The sequence below is a fragment of the Xyrauchen texanus genome, chromosome 34 (assembly GCF_025860055.1).
Source record: "Xyrauchen texanus isolate HMW12.3.18 chromosome 34, RBS_HiC_50CHRs, whole genome shotgun sequence".
Classification (NCBI taxonomy): Eukaryota; Metazoa; Chordata; class Actinopteri; order Cypriniformes; family Catostomidae; genus Xyrauchen; species Xyrauchen texanus.
The window spans coordinates 33,033,029-33,055,151 of record NC_068309.1 but is presented as its reverse complement, the minus strand read 5'-3'; the positions used below and the strand labels follow the sequence as shown (position 1 = coordinate 33,055,151).

Below are 22,123 nucleotides of genomic sequence, written 5' to 3'. Positions count from 1 at the left end.
TACACCAATAGTACAATTCTTTTCATTGCATTATACCCCAAAAGAATTTGGACACATTTAAAATTCTATGAATTAATATGATTACTTTGCGATGAGTAAAGCAAATAAACATGACATTTTTGCCATCTTTCTTTCAAATGCATGCCACTTGATTTTATATTTTGTTATATAATGCAAAGACATTCATATTCATATTATTTCTGTGGCTTAAGTGCCCCAATTATTGTTGTAGACTGTATGCAATGTAACATTCATTATTCTGTCAACCATGTCTGTGCAGATGGATATACTACAGATGATATTGTATTCTTCTGGCAAGGAGGGGACAGTGCCGTCACAGGTGTGGACAAACTGGAATTGCCTCAGTTTTCCATTGTGGAGCTACGTCTTGTGTCCAGGGAAGTGAGGTTCACCACAGGTATGGACGAATCACCCCAAACTGTAGAAGAAATAGTCTGAATATGGAATATGTCATATAAATAGCCCAAGTATAGTGCAGAGAATTAACTGATTCCTGGGAAACAAGCCCAATCTAAATCTAAATATAATTATATATTTAAGCTCACTATTGTTTTATATAGAATTGTTCTATAGTCTATAGAGTATTTAATGCAATGACATCATAAGTAAATGTAATTAAATTACTGAAAAATAAAGAGTTACTTTACTGGTTCAATGAAAATGTAATTTCATTACAGTAATTAGTTACTTTGTAATCCATTACACTGAACTCTGTTCACATGAGCAAAGTGTGGCTGCGGAGAATCGTGAGTTTATTGAGAGAAATTGAGAGTACAGCAGGAGGAGGTGTGGAAAAAATGGGAGAAACCCAGTAAAATCTGGAGTGTTGGCAGGTATTTGGTGTGGGAATTAAAAGGTAATTGGCGATATGATATAATATCGATATTTAGGTCATGATACGATATTATTGTGATTCTTTATTTTTGGTGTATTGCGACACTATGACTACGATATATTGAGATATTTCACTCAATGTTTCTCCTTTGTCTGTATCGTACTTAAGAGAACAGTTTCCAAATGCATTGTTAAACCAATATAAAAGTGCCAGTTTATTTCATAATATCTACTGTATGTACAATACAAAGCCATAATCATATAAGACCATAATGCGCCCTATCTCTATGGTTATGCCAATGTAGCTAGTCTTTCTAAAATTAAATTATAGTATTTATAGTACAATAGTAGCCTAAATATTAAAAAAGAAAATATATTACAATAATAACAATACCAGTAACCTTATAAAAGCTGTTTTAATCTCCATGAAGCCTACTCATTGGGCTGCCATGTTGAGATCACATGACCAGCTGATTACTACTTGCTAAATCTCAGTAATTGCCCTGTTCTTGAACACTTTCACTCATGGATTAATTAAATCATGGCTGACTGTGAAAAGTGAATTTTAACAGTGGTATCAGAAATGGAAAACATTAGTGTTTGAATGATGATGCATTCATGCCAATAGGTGTCAGTGTAAGTGCAAGATGACTGCCAGATTGACCAGCACAACACAAACAAAAAATGACTGAGCACAACTTTCACTAAATATTTAAAATTGAACCACTTATTTTGCATTAACTGTCCAAACAAAACAATTCACTAAAATATATTGGACTTTCCAACACTTCATATGAGAGAGAGGATGGTTTAGAAGAAAACAATGTGAAATAAAAAAACTGCCCCTGCTAAAAAGACAGGCTAGTTAGTGCTGAGATGGTGCTAGCCATTTTACATAGGTGAGTAAGTGATAACAGAATTTTCAAGTTAGTAGCTCCTCTACTTTTAGTTAGTTATTCCCCAGCACATGCCAGCATCAAGTTAAAACTCTAACTTAATTCATGGCCCAGGCTAACCTTCACTGACAACAATTCGGTGAAAGAGATTTCCTGAAGATTTAGTGCCATGAGCTGCTCAACAGAAATTAATTTAGAAAATGTAGCTATCGTTTTAAGTGCTTTAGCCCTTGTGTGCTCTTGTTGATTTCAATTCATGGGGAGGTGACCGAACAAGTATGAATAAAGAAATGTGTTGAAGGAAGCGAGCTGTGATTGGGTCATCTCACGACGTGTGCCACTCATAGTCAATTGCCATTTCAATTACAGCCTGATCACTTTTGCAAAGCTACCTCCCTCTCTCTTTGAGAAAATTGAAGTGGAAAGGCTCCAAATGGAATTTGTTCTGTATCCTTAGCTGAAAGCATTTCACTTAAGCCCAAGCACAGGGAGATTGGAACCGCAGGGAATAGACAAGAATATTTCTTTCACATTTAATAAATAGCCATTGCAGTAATTTGAATAATCAATACAATGAATGTGTCAATTAATCTTGCCACACCTGTCATTTAGCTGCATAAACATATAGCAGACACGTCCAAGCTAATCTTAGAGATGCTGCTTATGGTTTTTCTAATACAGTATACCAGAATTTACATATTAAACGTGTCTCTGTGTGAAAAAGGGCATGACTTTATTTTATCCATCAAGAGTTGTTTGGATAGTGAAAAGTGGACGTTCTCAAAGGTTTAGAACGAAAGAGGGATTTGTGATAACAGTTGAAAAGGAAGGTCTTACATTATGCTAAAATAATCCAAAGACAAACTTTTTTTTCTTTTTCTTTTTGGGGAGATGTCCCACTTTATATTAGATGTCTTTAAAAATGAAAAAATTGTATTTGATACAATGTACTTCTTGTGAACCAGTGTTGAGAGTAGTAACGAAAAGTAGCCACGCTATTCATTTAAAATTGTTCAGTAGCATGACAGTGGCTCAGCTATTCTAACAATAATGTAGCTTTTCCAGTAACAACCTATGTTTTCCGACGAGTTGCGCTGAAGTGTCATGAAATGCTATATTTGTCACATTGTATTGTGAACGCAGCAATGGAGCCGAGTAATAAAAACATGTGCTCACCCAAACAGTGCTCTCTGACATGTAGTGCTAGGCAAACACAACATATTAGGTCACTATCAAACAGCTGTAAATGTATAACATGAATGCTATGTGGAAAAATATATTTGTCCATTTATTATGCTGTGCCCGTGATGAGCACCCTCCCTCAATATCTTTAAATATACAAGCCATGACGATAAATGGAAGTGCAACGTAGTGCAGCGTAGTTCTAGCGGGAAGACTAGCAGCTGTACATCATCGCTTCATTAGCGGGGTAATTCCTAGCCAATCGCATTGGAAGCCATGGCTTTATAAGTCTGCTCACAATCATCACATTGCTGTTTCAGTGCGCTAAAACACAGGCAACTAGACGCGCTTCAACGTCTCCAGGCCACACATAACCAGTGCACAGCACTTCTCCGGAAGCCCGCCTTCCCTTTCCAACGACGTCGTCATTTCATCTCAACTTCTGCCAACATCAAACCTATGGGGAGTAAACAACCAGCAAACATATCTCATTCACTCAGGAGATCTCTCCCAATCACATTTCATGACCCGGCGAAGGAACGCGCAACACGCGAATCCTGCAAAATCATCGGCTTACTGTACGTTCACACCAGAGGTGGCGAGAGCGTCAAATCAACCGGAAGTCATTAATTTTCAATGACAGCCAGCGTCTCTCGGCGGCGAGAAGCGGCGCGGCGAGTCTTGAGCGGCGTGGGCGTCAGATGGAAGTTCAAGTGCAGTCAATATTATGGTAATGAGCTGTGACGCGGTTCGGTGGCAACCTATTGGAATACAGAAGTGCTCCGCTAGTCTAGAGAACATAACCGTGTAAACTTTGGTTTCCACCAAACATTAGTTCCGAAGATAAAATGGAGGAGAAACGAATTATTGCCGTGATGGGTTTCCTTGTAATATATGATCAAGACCACAGTTATTATTACAAATGTATTTTATTTTGATAACAAACAACTATAATTTTAATTACTTTCTGCCATCGATTGATTTCTTACTTACACATTTTAAAGAGTTCATGAGGATATACGCTACTTGTGATAGGTCGGCAAAAAGTAAATGGTCGACATGTCTGGATGTTTAAATTGCGGCCCCTTTAAATATACTTCACAAAACAAAGCATTCTGAACAAACATTGCTGCCTATTTCAACTACGTCTCAGCGTCCACGAGCGTCCTCGAGCATCGAAGGCAGGGCAGCCAGAGCGAATTTTGACGCTCTCGCCGCTTCTGGTGTGAACGCACAGTTAGGCAGCAGCCGGCTTCCATCAGAAATAAGCTAAGTCATTTTCATATCCATCTAAAGCATTCAGATCTAGTAATGGGTCTAGATCTTCCGTTGCCATGCAAACCTGTTCATCACAAAGTTGCAACATTGCCTGTTCATCATAACGCATTCGCATCAATATCAAAAGCCAGTATTTCACGTCAACAGCGCATTCACTCATAGTATGGCAGACAATCGCGTAATCTCATGAAGGCAAGGTTCATTCACTTGTCATTCACAGTCCGCATGCCCGAGCGTTCCCCATCGGGGAATTAAGATAATTATTCAGGCATATCATCATGTACAGTCAACGCTTATCATACGGGCTCTCATTACTCATTCAGTAAGATTCCCCCATTTTTTTTTGTTGCCGCCTTCGCCCATATCACGTAACGGGTGCGTTCCAATCCAATTCATCATCCCTATGCCCTACTCACTAGGAAGACCGAGCCCACGATGTGAGCATTCCGAGGGAGCATGACATCAGTTTCACCCGTCGATGTGCACCCCCCCTTCCCGAGCACAAACCATGCAAATTACATACCCAACTTCAATGGCTGTATCTACTGGCTCCTCTGGAGTATGGACACAGTTGTAGTATCTTTTGGAAGACACTTCGGGCTTCACTTCTCAAATTTCAGAATTAATGTATGCTGTTATTTTAAAGCAAAAAAAAACAAAAAAAAGTTTTGGACTTTGAGATGGGCTCATTCTGTTTAGAAGACTTCATATAAAAGATAATATACAGTTTTACAACAGGTAAGACAACAGTGTTTACAACAGAATGCTGCTCCGGTTGCATAGTCTGTTGAAGAACGATGAAGTGTAATTCTTCCAGGTGAGATCTCATGTAAACTTGGAGAACATATCAAGATTTATAACTGCGTACAAAAGTGCTACTGGACGTTATAGAATTAATTCTGTCACGGACAATTGACCCAAGCAGGCTGAACTGGATTCATCTGGCGATCGCTATTTCATAAGGTATGAAGTCCCGTTTCTGATATTGCATGTTGCCACCCGCACTTCCGGCACAAATAAACAAATTGCTGTATTTGGAGGACTGTCATCATGCATCAGAGATCGGATATCAACGTCGAACACTTAGACCTTCGAAAAGACATATAATCTGTTATCATTAATATATCATCATATATCAGAATGCAAATCTATTAAAAGTAAGCAGAGTGACTTCACTCCCGAGCGCAAACAAATACGTATCAACAGGTTAATATAGCCTCCACCAAGCCTTGTGAAAGAATTTACTTCATTCAGTACAACATTCGATGAGGTTCCCAGAGCGCCTCCAAGGGCGAATTTACGCGATCCATAAAACGCAGCATTTTCTTACTCCAGACGTACTTCCATGTTTTCATCGCTAGCACCACTGTCGCGGCGTGCCTCTGACACCTAGAGGTAGGCTCCACACCGCTTCCCCTATTCTTCAGATTATCTACCACCAGCGTAAGGCATTCCGCTATGATCAGGACATACAGCGAGTAATTCCCATCTCATGGCATCGTGGTCAGACCACTACAGCAACCACTACTCCGAACCAATATGATTGACAGCGTAAATGCCGGAATCCAGCCATACATGTTTAGGCGTGCGTGTATCTGGTCTCCGAAATATGTCAGAGACAATGGTAACTCGGCACAGCAGCCATTGAATCAGCTATCAAGCACATTCGGAAGGAGATTTGCAAATATTCACAAAATATAAAGCGCAGTACTGCATCTTCAGGTCGTAAAGGTGGGACATGAACAGCCGGAACTGATCCATGCTCGAGAATCACATCCTGAAGATCCCGATTCATATCAACACACATTCACAAAGCAGTCTCGTGCAAGATGATTTTCACAAACATGCACACATTCTTGTATCTTTTGGGGCACACCTCCTTCAAAAACTAAACTGTCCACTGCATCTTCAGGGCTCTATGCCGGGAGTACATGAAGACTCATGTTCCTTTTACAGCCAACAACTAAAATCATGAAGCGGAGACATTATTCTTCTCACCCTATTTGCTCCAGCTCGAGGATAAGTGGGAGGAGAGCGAGAGAGAGGAGAGAAAAAAAAAAAAACAACGAGCCACATCTCTACAATTCTAGACATCACACACCTTCTCTAACCATGCAAGCTTCCCCCCCTAAAGAAACATGACAGGATGAGGTCTATTTTCACGTCATTCCCTGGTCCGTTTGGGTCTCCTAACGCAATCTCCAGCCCCATCAGTCCACCTCAATTTTGTCATGCTTATCATTCATCAAGGCCACTCCGCCGTTTTATTCCGCCTCCTCACACTAGCTCATTCCATAGACGGCCTCTCCTACCCACCAATCGATGAATTTCCGGATGACACGCCCCTATTCTCAGACATGGCTCCCTCCATAGGATTCAGGGGTTGCCGTCTAGGACCATGGTTCACAAGGGAATGGCCCGAATGATACTCTCTTCAATATAGCTTCCTACGCTCCAGACGCTTTCTTCGTAAGTATTCCCATTGCTAGATATTTAATAATTTAATGTATTTAACAAATGATCTCGACCTACAATCCCAGTCTCAATGCGGATCAGCGGAGGGAAGAAAGAAATGACACCGAGACCCAAGCTTCAAATCCTTCCTTGCCATTCGTACAGCACTTCATCATACGGTCCAGCAAACAACCTTCCCCTCTACCCTCCAATGAAATGGTTCTTTACCCCATACAGGGTAAAATATATGTTCGAGTTCAGAAATAGGAAATACACTCGCAGAACCACTGCAGCCTCGTTCCACGATGACACAGCAAGCTACATCTACAAAAGAAGTTTAAAATGTGCCTTCCTTATTCCACACCCATCATCACGGCCAGCGTCATATGGGTTCCCTCAAACGCATCGTAGTCATGCGACAATTCCGCAGTAGTTACTACAATCAATAAAGTCCGGCCCTCCTCGAACCATCATGTCACCTATGAGACGTCTGACATGGCAGTGCATTTCCTGTGACTTCATCATCCCAGCCAGACACATCCCCAGGTTTCTCAACTTCCCTCCCTCGCTTCGCAGGAGTTCCACAGACCAGCTCGACGGGCACCCTTCGAGGTATACCGGAATCTACTACGAAGATGCTTGGCCGCTGCTCTCCCTAATCGTACCTAAAATGGTCAACTTGACCCAAATCATCAAACAAGCTCAACTCTCCATCAGCCATAAGTTCTCATGCATATCTGGTGGTGGTCGGTGGCTCTTCCCCAGCTCATCCTTACCTGCACTGATTCAATTCAAGCAAGCTCACCGCTCGCAAGGACAGCACATATCTATGTCCCCCCCCTCCCCTCGCCGGGCTTCCATAATCAAGCATAGTTCCGTCGCATAGGGATCGCTCAAACCAGCCGCCCTCGCCGGAAACTCTCACCATAATGAGATGGCTTTCAACAAGGTATGGCATGACAACATCGTCTTTATCGTATTGCCTTATGTATGCGTTCACTCTGGCAAAGATAACCATCAAACAACTTTCCCTCGTCGGAGGGTTTTCATATCAAATGTTTTCTTTCAACAAAGGGATTGCACGCAACATCGTCATCATCATACGGCCCCATGCATGCCATAACCCCAGCAGGTTATATAAAAATATATATTTTTTTAAAAACACACACATTTTATCACTACTTTCGGAGGGTTTCACAGTTAAACGTTTCCTTTCAGCAAAGGGATTGCACGCAATGTCGCCATTATCGTATGGCTATGCACGTCACCCACCTCTTTCAACAAAGATACCCAAACAATCATTCCCTTGCCGGAGGACTTTCATATCAAACGTATTTCAAACGAAGGGACTGCACGCAATGTTGCCATTATCGTATGGCTTTATACACGTTGCCCACCTTCGGCAAAGATACCTCAAACATCTTTCCCTCGTCGGAGGATTTTCATATCAAATGTCTTTCAACGGAGGGACTGCACGCAACGTGCCATTATCGTATATCAAACGTCGTCCTTCAACAAAGATACCGCACAGCAACGCCGGCCTAACGTAGGGCCGCATACCACGCTGCTCGCCTTAGGCAGATTCTGCACAACCAGGGGCCTCAACGGAGAGCCCAAAAACACAAAAAAAAATAAAAAAACCTTCCCATGCAAAGGCTTCACACAACCATACCAGAGATATCACAAATTTCATGTCAATTCTGATGCTCACATCTCTATTTTCTTCTCCAGAGTGAATGCCCAACACAAGACCAGGTTCGTACCAAACAGGATCATCTCTTTTGGGGGTAGTATCCTCCTATCTCCGGCAGGATATGACGGTTCCGGGCACAACTCCCTCGGACCGCTGGACGGGGCCTACGCCAAAGAGAGAGACATTACCTTGTTTTACATTTATCAAATAAATGGCATCTTAAACCTCACTCAAGCCTGCGTGTCTTCCCGATAGAAATGATAAGAGATAAAAGAAAAAACAATTCAATGTAACATATAATCATGTACTAAATGGAGCTACATGTTATTTATAGCTCTAAAATACACTGTGCTTCTCAGCCATGGTGACCCGTATTTAAATAAAAAAACGTATAGTCTATTATTGAGCCTAACATGTTACTCTTGTCTTGTAATTCATTGAAATATCAAAATTATTCATTTAAATCACAATATACAATTATTCTTGGAATTTTTGGTAGGGATTCCCGTAGGGGAGTCGTACATGTGTCTGAAATAATGATTCTGGGGTGGGTGCTCTGTAACATAGTTAGCTACTTTTTCTGTAAGTTGTAAGTAGCTTGTAACTTAACAAGCTACAGTTTTAGAGTACATTCCCCAACACTAGTAATAAGTAAATTGTATCAAATTTTATGTAAGTACACAGTAGTTAGAGAGCTAATATACATATACTGTATATGGCACCTAATATAAAGTGGGACCTGTTTTTTTATTCTTACCCCCGTAATTCCCTGTTTAAATGGTTAAACAGAAAATTCTCAGAGGGATGTTGTCAGTGTCTGCTGAGAAGGGAATTTTAGAAAAAATGTGCCATGTTTGCGACTTTCTGCCATGTTTAATTGGAATGGAACGAGTCCCCAGGAAGGAATCCATTGCTTTGGGGAAATTAAATGCTTCGTCTGAACAAATGGGAAAATGACTATCTGTTGTCAAAGTGCAGACTTTGACAATGGCAAATGTATTTTTTTTCCTGTGCTTGCTCTTTTGTGTTTCCACTGACATGTTGACATTTTTATTTATTTTTATTTTTTTGCTTCTGCTGTGTCTCCCCAGGTTCATACCCTCGGCTGTCGTTAAGTTTCCGCATCAAGAGAAACATCGGCTACTTCATCCTGCAGACCTACATGCCCTCTATCCTGATCACCATCTTGTCTTGGGTCTCCTTCTGGATCAACTATGATGCCTCTGCTGCACGTGTGGCCCTGGGTAAATTTCAGGATTTCGTTTAAAATGCATCCTGTTTTTCTGTTTAAATACCAGAATGTTTTTGCTCATAACATACTTGCATACCACTTCCTGTTAACCAAGATTAAAAGGTGACTTAAAGGTGAAGTGTGTCATTTCTTCACCACTCCCAAACAGAACTGAAAAAAGACTGTTTACAAAATGTTCTCAACACTTCCCAATATTCCGTATGTCTATCAAACAGATAGTCCTGCCCCAAACTCACACTCACACCATTGGTTGAGTCAATGTTGCTGGTTGGGATGCTCAAACAAACAGCAGTGTTTTTAAAGCACTACCCCTGATTGCACATCTACACTGAATATTAAGTTGAGTCATACAACAAAGTATTTTAGGAAGCCACTGATTAAAAAAAGAGATCATGATTTTGTGCATATTGTGCATTTTGGATTTGGAAAGAATTGCCACATTTGGGTATTTAGGGTTGCAATTGGAAGATTTGCATTAACAACAAAGGTATTTGGAGCAAAATAATGTATTACAAGTAGTAAGGATAAATTCATGAACAGTTAAAAAAAGTGTACTATTTAAAACTAATGAGGACTATTGATATTGATGATATTTTCTGGTATAATCAAAACAATAAAACAAAAAATCTCTATGTAATGTAGTATATTTATTATGCATATGCATTACCATAAAACAAAGACCTTTTAATGATGTAACAGCAAAAGAACATACAAAAATCATTTTGATTAGTTTATCTATGATTTACTCAATAGGCTCCATTCTTTGAATATAAATACATGTTTGACCACTGATGCCCAAAGTTTGCTACATCATGTCCCCGGACAGTAATAAGGAATATTCCTACATCTTAGCAATTTAAGCATGAAATACAACCTATTTTCTCCAGGGGGCAGTAAGCAAAACTTCAGCTCTATAGGGAACACGCAGCTCATACAAACAACAAACCACACACACTGACAACAGACAGCACAAGATGAGATCACATCAAACACAGCTTGATGAAATGCAAATTATAACGCATGGATCTCAAGACATGTTTTTCTAAGTTTACATCTCATTTTCTAAATATATACTCATAAACACACAGAGGCGGAATGGCCATCGACTTTTCCTCAAGGTGCTGGTTGCGAAACGGGGCCACGATATTGCTCGCTACCCCCACCCAGTCCTTTTTGTTCCCGTTCCTCAACTGTATGTTTGTCTATATATGTAGTGATATCAGGTCAAATGCTACATTTGTTTCAAAAGAGTTAGCAATTGTGTCAGCTAGCAACAATGTTTTTGTGCAACTTTAGCAAGTTGTGACAGTTAATGTGCAAATTTTACCCACCAAAACTTTTGTTGTGATACACTTCAGAGTGTCAGCTATTGTTACGACTGGTGTGGAAGCAGGACAAGACAGACGAGAGGTACGGATCCAAACGCAGTTTTATTGTAAAGCACAAAAATAAACAGACTCTGGAACAAAGAAAAGTCCACGATGGGAGAAACTAAACTAATACACAGGTGAACATGGGTTGGGAAACATCCACGAAGGGCAACAAACACGAATGACACAGCAGACAAAGGCCAGGGAAGCAACGACATGAAACGTGAACATTAAACGATCGACAAGGGAAAGAGAAACAAACAGGGTTTAAATACACGAGGTGATGGAACTAAACGATAAGCAGGTGAAAACAATGAGTGAGTGCTGGCAGGTGGTGAGGGCAAGGAAAGATGGGAAGTGTAGTTTTCTTAGACAAGGACTGGTGAAAACACGGGCTGGACCACAAGGAACGTGACATGGAGTGTGACGTGCTGAGTGAAACAGAAAACACGGGGCAGACAACAAGGGATCGTGACATAGCCCCCCCCCCCTCAAAAGGACCGGATTCCAGATGGTCCTAACACCCATAAAAACAACAGAAACAACAGAAAATGTCCAAGGAGTGAGGGTCTGGAACAGGGCAACAACAGACAGTCCAAAGGGGGGCACAAGGGGCACAGAGACAGTCCACTGGGGCACAAAGGGAAATGAGACAGTCCACGGGGGCAATTGGGCAGTCCATGGGGGCACAAAGGGCAGACACGCAGACCAGGGAGGCCGAGAGGGCAGACTGGCAGACCGGGGAGGCCGAGAGGGCAGACAGGAAGACCAGGGAGGCCGCGAGGGCAGGCAAGCAGTCTCTGGGGGTGTGTGAAGGGAACCGGGTCAGGTGGCCTGGGGGGCGTCAACCGGGCAGGGACAGGTTCAGGAGGCCCAGGAGGCGGCCACAGTGTGGGGAAAGGTCTGGGTGGACCGGGAGCTGGCCACAAGGCAAGCACCGGGTCAGGAGGTCTGGGAGTTGGCCATGGGACAGGGACAGATTTGGGTGGCTCGGGAGCTGGCCACAGGGCAAGGGCCGGTTCAGGAGACCTGGGAGGCGGCCACAGGACAGAGGCTGGTGGAGTCGTGGGAGGCGGAGCCAAGGAGTACTTACAAGGCGGAGCCATAGAAGACTTGGGAGGCGGCGCCGAAGGAGGTGTAGGCAGGGCCGTGGGAGGCTCAGGAGGCGGAGCCGAGGGTGGCTCAGGAGGCACAGCCGAGAGGGCCTCAGGAGGCTCAGGAAGCAGTGCCGAGGGAGGCTCAGGAAACGGTGCCGAGGGAGGCTCAGGAGGCTCAGCCGAGGGGGGTGCAGGAGGCGGAGCCGAAGGGAGGCTCAGGAGGCGGAGCCAAAGGGAGGCTCAGGAGGCGGAGCCAAAGGGAGGCTCAGGAGGCGGAGCCAAGGGAGGGGATGGCATAGAAGGCTCTGAAGGCGGAGCCGAGGGAGGCTCAGGAGGCACCGCCGAGAGGGCCTCAGGAAGCTGAGCCGAGGGGGGTTCAGGAGGCGGAGCCGAGGGAGGCTCAGGAAGCGGAGCCTAGGGGCCCTCAGGAGGCGGAGCCAAGGGGGGTTCAGGAGGCTCAGCCGAGGGGACCTCAGGAGGCGGAGCCGAGGAAGGCCTTGGAGATGGAGTTGAGGAAGGCGGAGCCGAGGATGGCTCGGGAGGCCCAGGAGGCGGAGCCGAGGGAGACTCAGGAGGCGGAGCCAAGGGAGGCGGAACCATGGAAAGCCCTGGGGGCTCAGGAGGCGGAGCCGTGGGAGGCTCTGGAGGCTGGGCCGAGGAAGGCTCAGGAGGCGGGGCCGAGGAAGGATCAGGAGGCGGGGCCGAGGAAGGATCAGGAGGCGGGGCCGAGGAAGGCTCAGGAGGCGGGGCCGAGGAAGGCTTAGGAGGTGGGGCCGAGGAAGGAGGCTTTCGAGGCGGAGACCTGGAAGGCTCTGGAGGTGGAGCCGAGGGAGGTGGCGCCGTAGGCGGCTCTAGAGGCGGAGGCCTGGAAGGCTCTGGAGGTGGAGCCGAGGGAGGTGGCGTCGTAGGAGGTTTCAGAGGCGGAGACCTGGAAGGCTCTGAAGGCAGAGCCGAGGGAGGGGGCGCCGTAGGATGCTCTAGAGGCGGAGCCCTAGAAGGCTCTGGAGTCTCTGGGAGCAGAGCCGTAGGAGGCTCGGTGGGGGAGCCCTGGAAGGCTCAGGAGGCGGAGCCCTGGGTGGCTCGAGAGGCTCGAGAGGCAGAGCCCTGGAGGGCTCGAGAGGCAGAGCCTCGGGAGGCTCGAGAGGCGGAGCCCTGGGAGGCGGAGCCCTGGAAGGCTCGAGAGGCGGAGCCCTGGGTGGCTCGAGAGGCGGAGCCCTGGAAGGCTCGGGAGGCTCGAGAGGCGCTGGCTCTTGGACGGTCATGGCTACTGGCGCTGGCTCAGGGACGGTCGAGGCTACAGGCGCTGGCTCAGGGACGGTCGAGGCTACAGGCGCTGGCTCACTGACATCAGAGGCTAATGGCTCTGGCTTGTTGACCGTGGTAAGCGCCAGCTTGGGCTCGCTGGACGCTGAGGGTAGAGCCACAGAGGGTTCTGGGGACGGAGCTGCGGGAGGCGGAGGCTGGAGGGCAGAGACCCTTCCCTTTCCCCTCTTCCTCCGGCCGGATAAGACTGGCGACGCTGGAACGCTCCTCGTGGTCGGCGTGGCTTCAGGCTCGCTGGCCGTGGCAGGCGTGGGCTCTGGCTCGCAGACCGGGGCAGGCGTGGGCTGGGAGGCGGAAGCCCGTCTTCTCTTCCTCCTCCGGGCAGACGAAGTCGACCGTGTGGGTTCTTGGGAAGCGACTGACGTGGGGGTTTGCTCGCTGACAGGTGGGGCTGGTGTGGTTGGGTCCTCCTCAGCAACGCCCACCGTGAGTGGTGAGCCGCACACCAGTAAGGTCTCCTCCAGGATTTCCTGGAGAGTCCAGCCGCGCGTCGCCGGTGGCAACCGCTCTCTCAGTGACGCATTCAAATTGCCCACGAAAAAGACCACCAGGGCTGAGTCTGGGAAGTCCGAGACGTGCGCCAGCTCAAGGAAGTCGTGGATGTGGTCTTCAACCGGTCGGTCCCCTTGCTTCAAGCAAAGCAGCTGGTAGTTGGCCTGTTGGACCGCTGGATCCATTGTGTGGACGATCGTTCTGTTACGACTGGTGTGGAAGCAGGACAAGACAGACGAGAGGTGCAGATCCAAACGCGGTTTTATTGTAAAGCACAAAAATAAACAGACTCTGGAACAAAGAAAAGTCCACGATGGGAGAAACTAAATTAATACACAGGTGAACATGGGTTGGGAAACATCCACGAATGGCAACAAACACGAATGACACAGCAGACAAAGGCCAGGGAAGCAACGACATGAAACGTGAACATTAAACAATCGACAAGGGAAAGGAAAACAAACAGGGTTTAAATACACAAGGTGATGGAACTAAACGATAAGCAGGTGAAAACAATGAGTGAGTGCTGGCAGGTGGTGAGGGCAAGGAAAGATGGGAAGTGTAGTTTTCTTAGACAAGGACTGGTGAAAACACGGGCCGGACCACAAGGAACGTGACATGGAGTGTGACGTGCTGAGTGAAACAGAAAACACGGGGCACACAACAAGGGATCGTGACAGCTATTGTTATGTGTACTGGTGTTATTGCCCATTTTATTTAAATTTAATTTAATTGAATTGCTTTAAACAAAATTTTAATTCAAAATCAGGTCACCTACACAAAAATACATATACACTTGCTTAATCCTACAGGCCACTTCTCCAACATCTATGTCACATTTATTCCCACAGTAGTTGTGTGTGGTCTCAACAGAGTATTAGTTTGCAAATATCCATCATGTGTCACCAGTCTTATTTACACCAATATCAAATACTCAGTCCATTATTTTATTCACCTGACTAACAACCGACCTTGGCTGCCTTGCAGGTGTAACTACGGTGCTCACCATGACAACCATCAACACCCACCTGAGGGAGACCCTCCCAAAGATCCCCTATGTGAAAGCCATCGATGTCTACCTCATGGGCTGCTTCGTCTTTGTGTTCCTGGCCCTGCTTGAATATGCCTTTGTAAACTATGTGTTCTTTGGACGAGGACCCCAGCAACAGAAAAAAATCAACGAGAGGGTGAACAAAGCCAACAATGAGCGCCCGCGCTACGAGGAGAAGCGCCTGAGGGAACAGGTTCGAATCTGAAATGGTCTCTCACCATTTCAAAGTGTTCATCTTTGTGTCAATCAAAAATTTAATTAATTTAATTTAAAGGGTTAGTTCAATCAAAAATGAAAATGTTGTTATTATTTACTCTCCCTCATGTTGTTCCAAACACTAAAGGAAATTTTAGGCATCATTCTGTCTAACTTCTCTTTTGTATTCCATGAAAGAAAGAAAGTAATACAAGGTTGAAACAAAATGAGGGTTAGTCAAAGATAACAGAATTTTCATTTTTGGGTAAACTATCTACTGTATTTCATAAGCATGGTCAATGTTCATGCATGTCTAAATTGCTACAGATACAGTTAGTATTTAAGCAGAACAACTTCATTCATCAAAATAAATATTGCTTGAATGAATCGCTTCACATCACCGCTGCAAATGAACATTCAATATCCCATTAGCCAATGTTATTTTTTAATCAATGACATATTGTATTTGATTGAAGTAAATGTCATTATTAAGTGAGATTTGTCTTACTGGGGAAGTTACAGAACTACATTATCATCATCCAATTCTAGCCTGCTATATCGACATAGGCTTATTTCAATCAAAAAAGTACAGTAATGTCCCAAGTGATTGCTTTTTTCCCATCACAAAAATGTGTCAGCAATTTCCATATTCCATTTCCAGCAATCCACTGTGTGGATGAAGCTCAGTCTCAATAATAGAGTAATGAGGGACAAATACCATGCAAGTTTTACTGAATTAAAGGGATAGTTCACCAAAAATATAACATTTCGCCATATGTTGTTTTTTTTTTGTTTAAATTGACTGCATCTGTCAAGATCCCAATAGACCATATTGCGCCTTCTTTGATTTTAACGCGAATGAAAACAAGTCTGAACAACAATGTTGTCTGAAGTTTTTTGTCAACTAAAATTTCTTGGAAAGATTTTTTTTTTTAATGTTTCATCAGTGGAACGTTCCAAAAACACTTTAAACAACCCATTGGAGAGACTGTGCATCTATATCTCACAGCCTTGTTGTCATTCCCGTCTAAGATGGTGCTGCTGTGAATAAGGCCTACATTATAGGACAAAAAACACAATAAAAGTAGTCCAGATAAGTCATTCACTGACAATCTAACCCTTTGCTGAAGTTCACATCTGGTCCATGTTTGCGGCCAAATGCAAAAAAAAAAAAAAATGGTGCGTCAAGGACATTGACACCAAAACGATATTGTTTCTCATGAATCAAAGATTCTTCAAAAACATTTGTGTTCCACAGAAATACATTCAATCGAAAACAAAACTTGGAATATGCAATTGAGTACAGACAGAATTGTTATTTTTGGGTGAACTGTTCCTTTAAGACATTTTTCTCTGTGTCTTCTTTCTTTTTATGTGAAGTTCTTTGTTATTGACCCTCGTGTTTATGTATTTTAATATTCTTAGAAAAATCTTGCTTGATTGTCAGAGTTTATATGAGTATTTTAATGTTCTCTTCATTTTTTTTTCTTTTACATTGCAAGGACTCCATTTCAGCGCCGTTTCAAAGCAACACCCTCAGGTCATATACACAGCGAAGAAATCTGTATCTCGAGGAACAAAGAAAAGTCGGGGTACATGCATTTAGAACTCATCAGCTGAAACAGTGATGAAATTTCACATTCTCATTCTATTGTGTGTGTGTGTGTGTGTGTGTGTGTGTGCATGCGCACGTGCATCAGCCATTGCATTTTGAATGATGCTTTGTAAAGTATTCTAATCTTGCCAAGTAATGATTTAAATTACATCACATCATCATTGCATCAGCATGAAAGTTTGAAAGGAAGTTATGCTGTTTAAGATTTGAGTTTAGAGCAGGGTTTGGAAACTTTCATTTTTACGTTCTTGCTCCGGCATTCCACTGTTTCTCTCTAAATTGTATGAAAAAATGGTTATAAGCAAATAATAAAAAGCTTAATAACATTTTCTAAGTGGTAACCAGTTAAAACATAATTAAACATTGTTTAATTGCGTTTTCCATAAGATACAAATTTTAATATTGTTTTCAAACAGCAGCCAGTAAGAAACAAAGAGCAGTTAATAATGTTTTCCAAATGGTACTGTAAAAAGTTACAATGAAAAAAAAGAAAAACAAAAACGGTTAAATATTTTTTTTCCAAATGGAACTGTTTATAATGAAATAAATGAATGAATAATAACATTTACAAAATTGTAACCATTTAGAATTAAATAAAATAATGTTTAATAAAATGTTCCAAATAGTATCTCACTAGAACTAAGTAAAAGAACTGTATGGCGGTGGGGGCGTGGTCGAGCATTCGTCTGGAAAGAGTGAAAGCGGTAAGGGTGCACACACCTGAGTGCTATAATGTCTAACACCTGTTTCTGATTGCAGTATGCAAGAGCGATAAAAAGCGATATGGAGAGCGATAAAAAGGGACCACACCAGAGATGAGGGAGAGAGCTACCCATCTCTGGTGTGGTCCCTTTTTATCGCTCTCATATCGCTTTTTATCGCTCTCCATATCCCTAATTTTTACCAGAGATGAGGGAGAGAGCTACCCATCTGAAAATGACTAGTTTGAGTTGAGCTAACGAGTGTACTGCTGAAAAGCACTTTGAGTTGTTATACTTTTATACTTTTTTAAAAATTATACTTTTGAGTTGAAGCCCAAGTTTCCTGTGTCCTCATTTCCCTCCCTTCCTTGAATGTTTCAAACTGTTAATAACTTATTACAAATGGTAACTCGTTAGAACAAAATAAAAAAATTTTGGTAACCCATTAGAACGAAATAAAAGAATGGTAATAAAACATTCCAAATAGTATCCCCACTAGAAAAAAGTAAAATAATTATTATTAACGCTTTCTAAATGGTAGCTTGATAGAACTAAATAAAATAATGGTTAATTACAATTTTCAAATGGTAACCCATTACAACAAAATAAAATAACTGATATCTAATATGGGAACAGGCCACGCCAGACGCAGCTATATCTAATTTATTTCTCCAAACAGATGAAATTTTTTTTTGGCTGGAGCCAGATTTATTCACGTCAAGGAAGGTGTTCTTTCCCAGGAGGAAAAGACACCACGGGGACCACATCCTGCCTGAAAGGGAGGTAAACTTGTGGCAGATATGGCACATGGACTCATTAGCCACACATGGAAGAGGTGCCGTGGTAAGTCCTACAAGGTGGGGAGAAGCTCTACAAATGCGGCGACCGGTGGCAAAGGGAGCTCTGCCCAAGGGAGATGCGGATCTACCGACAGGGAAACCATACCGTGGAAAATACATCACAAGGGGTTACCACAGGTAACCTGCACATGTGGAGAACCTACCCCATTACAGGGCATCCTAGCACACATACTGGGCCCAGCTACGAATTCCTCCACTGAATTCGCCAGCCACAGGGCTAGGGAGGATGAACATCTAGGGTCCACTGTCTCGTGAACTCGCATGGGGGAAAAAGAACACACCTTCCCCTCTCTGATACACTAAGGGGCACTAAATGTACAATCATGTCTGACATACCTGCGGGTGGGGCCTCACGGCGGAGCAGGCAATGCCATGTTGAGGAGTCTCGCACCTCGAGCTCATGGCTGTGCTGAGGGGAAACTTGCAGCACTTACCTCCCTCCACATACCCACCATAGGACCGGTCAGCGACAGGGGAGGAGGGAGACCGTCCTCGTGACTCTGGTCGTCACAACTGCCTGGCCGTGGGTGTGAGTGTGCCGCGGCCGTGTGTGTGAAAGCAGGAGGCCTGCGTTCGTAGTACCATGGCCGTGAGTGTTCTGTGTGCGGCTGTCGTGATGAAAATGGCCATAAACACCAGCTGTGAGGTCTTCGTGCACCTCCAGGAAGAAAGAACCGGGGCAGGGCGCGGCAGTGAGCCCCGCTCCAACCCCAGGAACCAATCATCAAGCCACGAGGGCTCAGGGCAAGGTGGAGGGTTCCACTCCAGCCGGTCACTCATGGCAGCCCGGGCAAGCATGGCGGTCAGCTCCGCATCTGCCTCAGACTGGGCAGCCACACCCGAAGGTGGAAGCCCAGTCGAGTCCTCAGTGTCTGACTGTGCCAACCCGGTCTATGATGCTGCGATCGAGAGCTCATCCTGCTCACGAGCTCCGTAAGAGACATTAAACTCACCCTGAGGTGAGCTGCCTGTCTCATCCCAGAACATGACTGGCGCAAACGAGCATGCAGGGGAATGGGAGGTTCGGGGGAACCACACCCATTGGGCTCCCCAATTTGCCCCCAGCACTAACTGACCTGGCCTCACACCCGTAGGTAGAAGGCCCGGGCGGGGAGTGGCTTTCCCCCGGAAGAAGGAAAGCCGTGACCACAACGTTGCCATGGTCCATCCATGAACGCTGCCTCAACGTGACTAAAGCTCAGACACGTGAAGCAGCACTTGTGTCCGTCAGAGGTGGAGATATAGCAACCACATACAGGAACTACACACAGATGGGAAGGCATCTTTATAAAGATGCTGTCCTTCAGTGCGCACTCATTTAGAGGAAATATACTATTTTTCTGCAAGAATATATAATCTTCTATCTATCGAAGCTCCCAGGGGTGTACTCTGCATCAATCACGCAGAGGGAGAGAAAGCCGCTGAAATGTGCCATATAACCAACAGTATATGCTTCTCAGTGAGGTAAATGGATGAACTTGAGCGGAACTTGTTGCTTGACACCACTCGGCTCGGAGTGGTTGCAAGCCAGCTCCTTTTTACCTGTATGTCCGGGGGAGTGGCATGCCAATTCCGCAGATAGGGAAATGATAATAATTTTTTTTAAATTGTAGCCATTTAGAATGAAATAAAAGAATAGTTAAATAAGTTTTCCAAATGCTAACCCATCAGAATGAAATACAAGAACTGTTAATAAAGTTTTTAAAATAGTTACTGATAAGAAACGAAATTACAGGACAGTTAATACTTTTCCAAATGGTAACCGGTTAAAAAAAAAATAACAGTTAATTATGTTTTCGAAATGGTAATCTGTTTAAATGAAATCAATTAACTGTAAATCACATTTTTGAAATTGTAACCAGTTAAAATTAAATAAAAGAACTGTTAATAACTTTTTCCAAATGGTTGCTCATTAGAACATAATAAAAGAACAGTTAATAACGTTTTCCAAATGGTAACCTGTTAGAATGAAATAAAAGAATGGTTATTAACATTTTCCAAATGGTAACTCATTAGAACGAACAATACAAACAGTTCATACATTTTTTTTAAATGGTAACCGGTTAGAATTAAATGTAAAATGTAATTCATTTAATTAATATTTACATTACATTCATAATGTTAGCCAGAGGGGAAGCCATTTGAAAAGATGTCAGAACGAATTAAAATAATGGTTAATAACAATAAAATAACGGTTAATAACGGTTAATTTAGTCAAATGGTAACCTGTTAGAAGGGAATAAAAGATTGGTTACTAATGTTTTACAAATTGGACCTGGTTAGAATTAAATAAAAGAATGGTTGATTGACTGTGAAGTCTTTGGTTTCATGATTTATTTATTTATTTATTTTTTCATAAAAAAAATAATTATAGTAACTGGTTACCAGCATTTAAAAATTAGATTTTCACTCTGGAACAATTGCAAGGGATATATATTTATAAAAAACATTTTCATTAGTTTTTGTTTCAATTTACTTGAACTGTTCTAATCCCTGGTTTAAGGCCACTAATGTCTTGTGGCTGTCCATGACGTCTCTCTCTGTCTTGTGCTTCCTCAAGGTGGACGCTTACGGAAACATTCTTCTCACGACTTTGGAGATGAACAACGAGGTGATGCCATCAGACATGGGCAGTAGTGTCAGTGACTCGCGGAACTCAGTGCTGTCCTTCGACAGTCCTGGGGTGCAGTTCCGTAAGCCCATGGCATCGCGGGACGGCTTCAGTCACCACTCGTTGGACCGCAGCGCCATGCGCAGTCGCGCCAACTGCCGGCTAAGGAGGCGCTCGTCCAAGCTGAAGCTCAAAATCCCAAACTTGGCGGATGTAAGCACCATTGACAAGTGGTCCCGGGTCATTTTTCCCATCACTTTTGGATTCTTCAACCTTATCTACTGGTTGTATTACGTGAATTGATATGCGTTCCCCTAGGAAACATGGGCCATATTTTGAGAGCACATTTAATTGGCTTTGATACAATTGGAAAATATGTGTACACATATATGAAAAGTTGATACATATGTATATGCATATTTCTATATATTATATTTCTATATACACGAACGTGTGTAAAATCGAATGGACAGTTCTGGTGTAAAAAAAAGTATTCTATAGAATGACTTGAATGTTTAAGAATAATACAAGAGAAACATTTCAAGTATCTGAATTTCTTTTCCTTCTGAGACAAATACACAAACATCAACCCCCCATTCGAGGGTACAGAACTTAAGACTGCATGATATTTTTGCTAAAAGAAAATGAAAGGTTGCAAGATAAAATGGACATGTTAGAGCATCTCATCTGCTTTTTATTGATACTGTAATCAGCCTCCCCAACTGCAGCTCATGAAATCAGAAGTGGCTTGTGTGCTTTGGGGCGTCAACCGAGCAGAACCCCAAACCCGATCCGCTGCTTTCACCCTCCCCTTGAAAGAGACTCACGGCATTGTCCATTTCTACACTGTACAGCAACCTTTTTTGGAATTATGTGTCATTCCTTGATTTTGCAAGTGACAAGCGTTCTCTTAAACGGACCTCCGCTCTGGTCAATGGTTTACACACTGGATGGCCATCTAGAGTTTTAACCAATGCATCCTGCCCAGAGTCAGTACAAATAATTTCTCTCTTCCCTTTCTTTGGCGATTCTCTTTTCATTGGCTTTCGGTCTGAAGGTATAATCATATTTTTGGAGGGTGTCATCAGATGTCCTAGAGTTAGTTCATAGATTATAAGAAACTGTTTAATTATCTGGTATTTAAAAAATGAAGAAAGAAAGGTGGGAACATTCATTCAATAGCCTTATTGACACGGTC

The 22,123-nt window shown here is 43.4% G+C and overlaps 1 protein-coding gene across 2 annotated transcripts in view; it reads left to right on the top strand.

Annotated features, from left to right (window-relative positions):
- Nucleotides 1-21,228, top strand: part of LOC127627768 (gamma-aminobutyric acid receptor subunit beta-4) — a 108,508-nt gene extending 87,280 nt beyond the window's left edge. Inside the window, exons 6-10 of one of the 2 annotated variants that reach the window (XM_052104306.1) lie at nt 281-418; nt 9,450-9,602; nt 14,880-15,136; nt 16,641-16,730; nt 20,875-21,228. In XM_052104306.1, the coding sequence (XP_051960266.1) occupies nt 281-418; nt 9,450-9,602; nt 14,880-15,136; nt 16,641-16,730; nt 20,875-21,228 (992 nt within the window). The remainder of the gene's footprint in view (nt 1-280; nt 419-9,449; nt 9,603-14,879; nt 15,137-16,640; nt 16,731-20,874) is intronic. The other variant, XM_052104307.1, reaches the window with a different exon arrangement.
- The last annotated feature ends 895 nt before the right edge of the window (nt 21,229-22,123 follow it).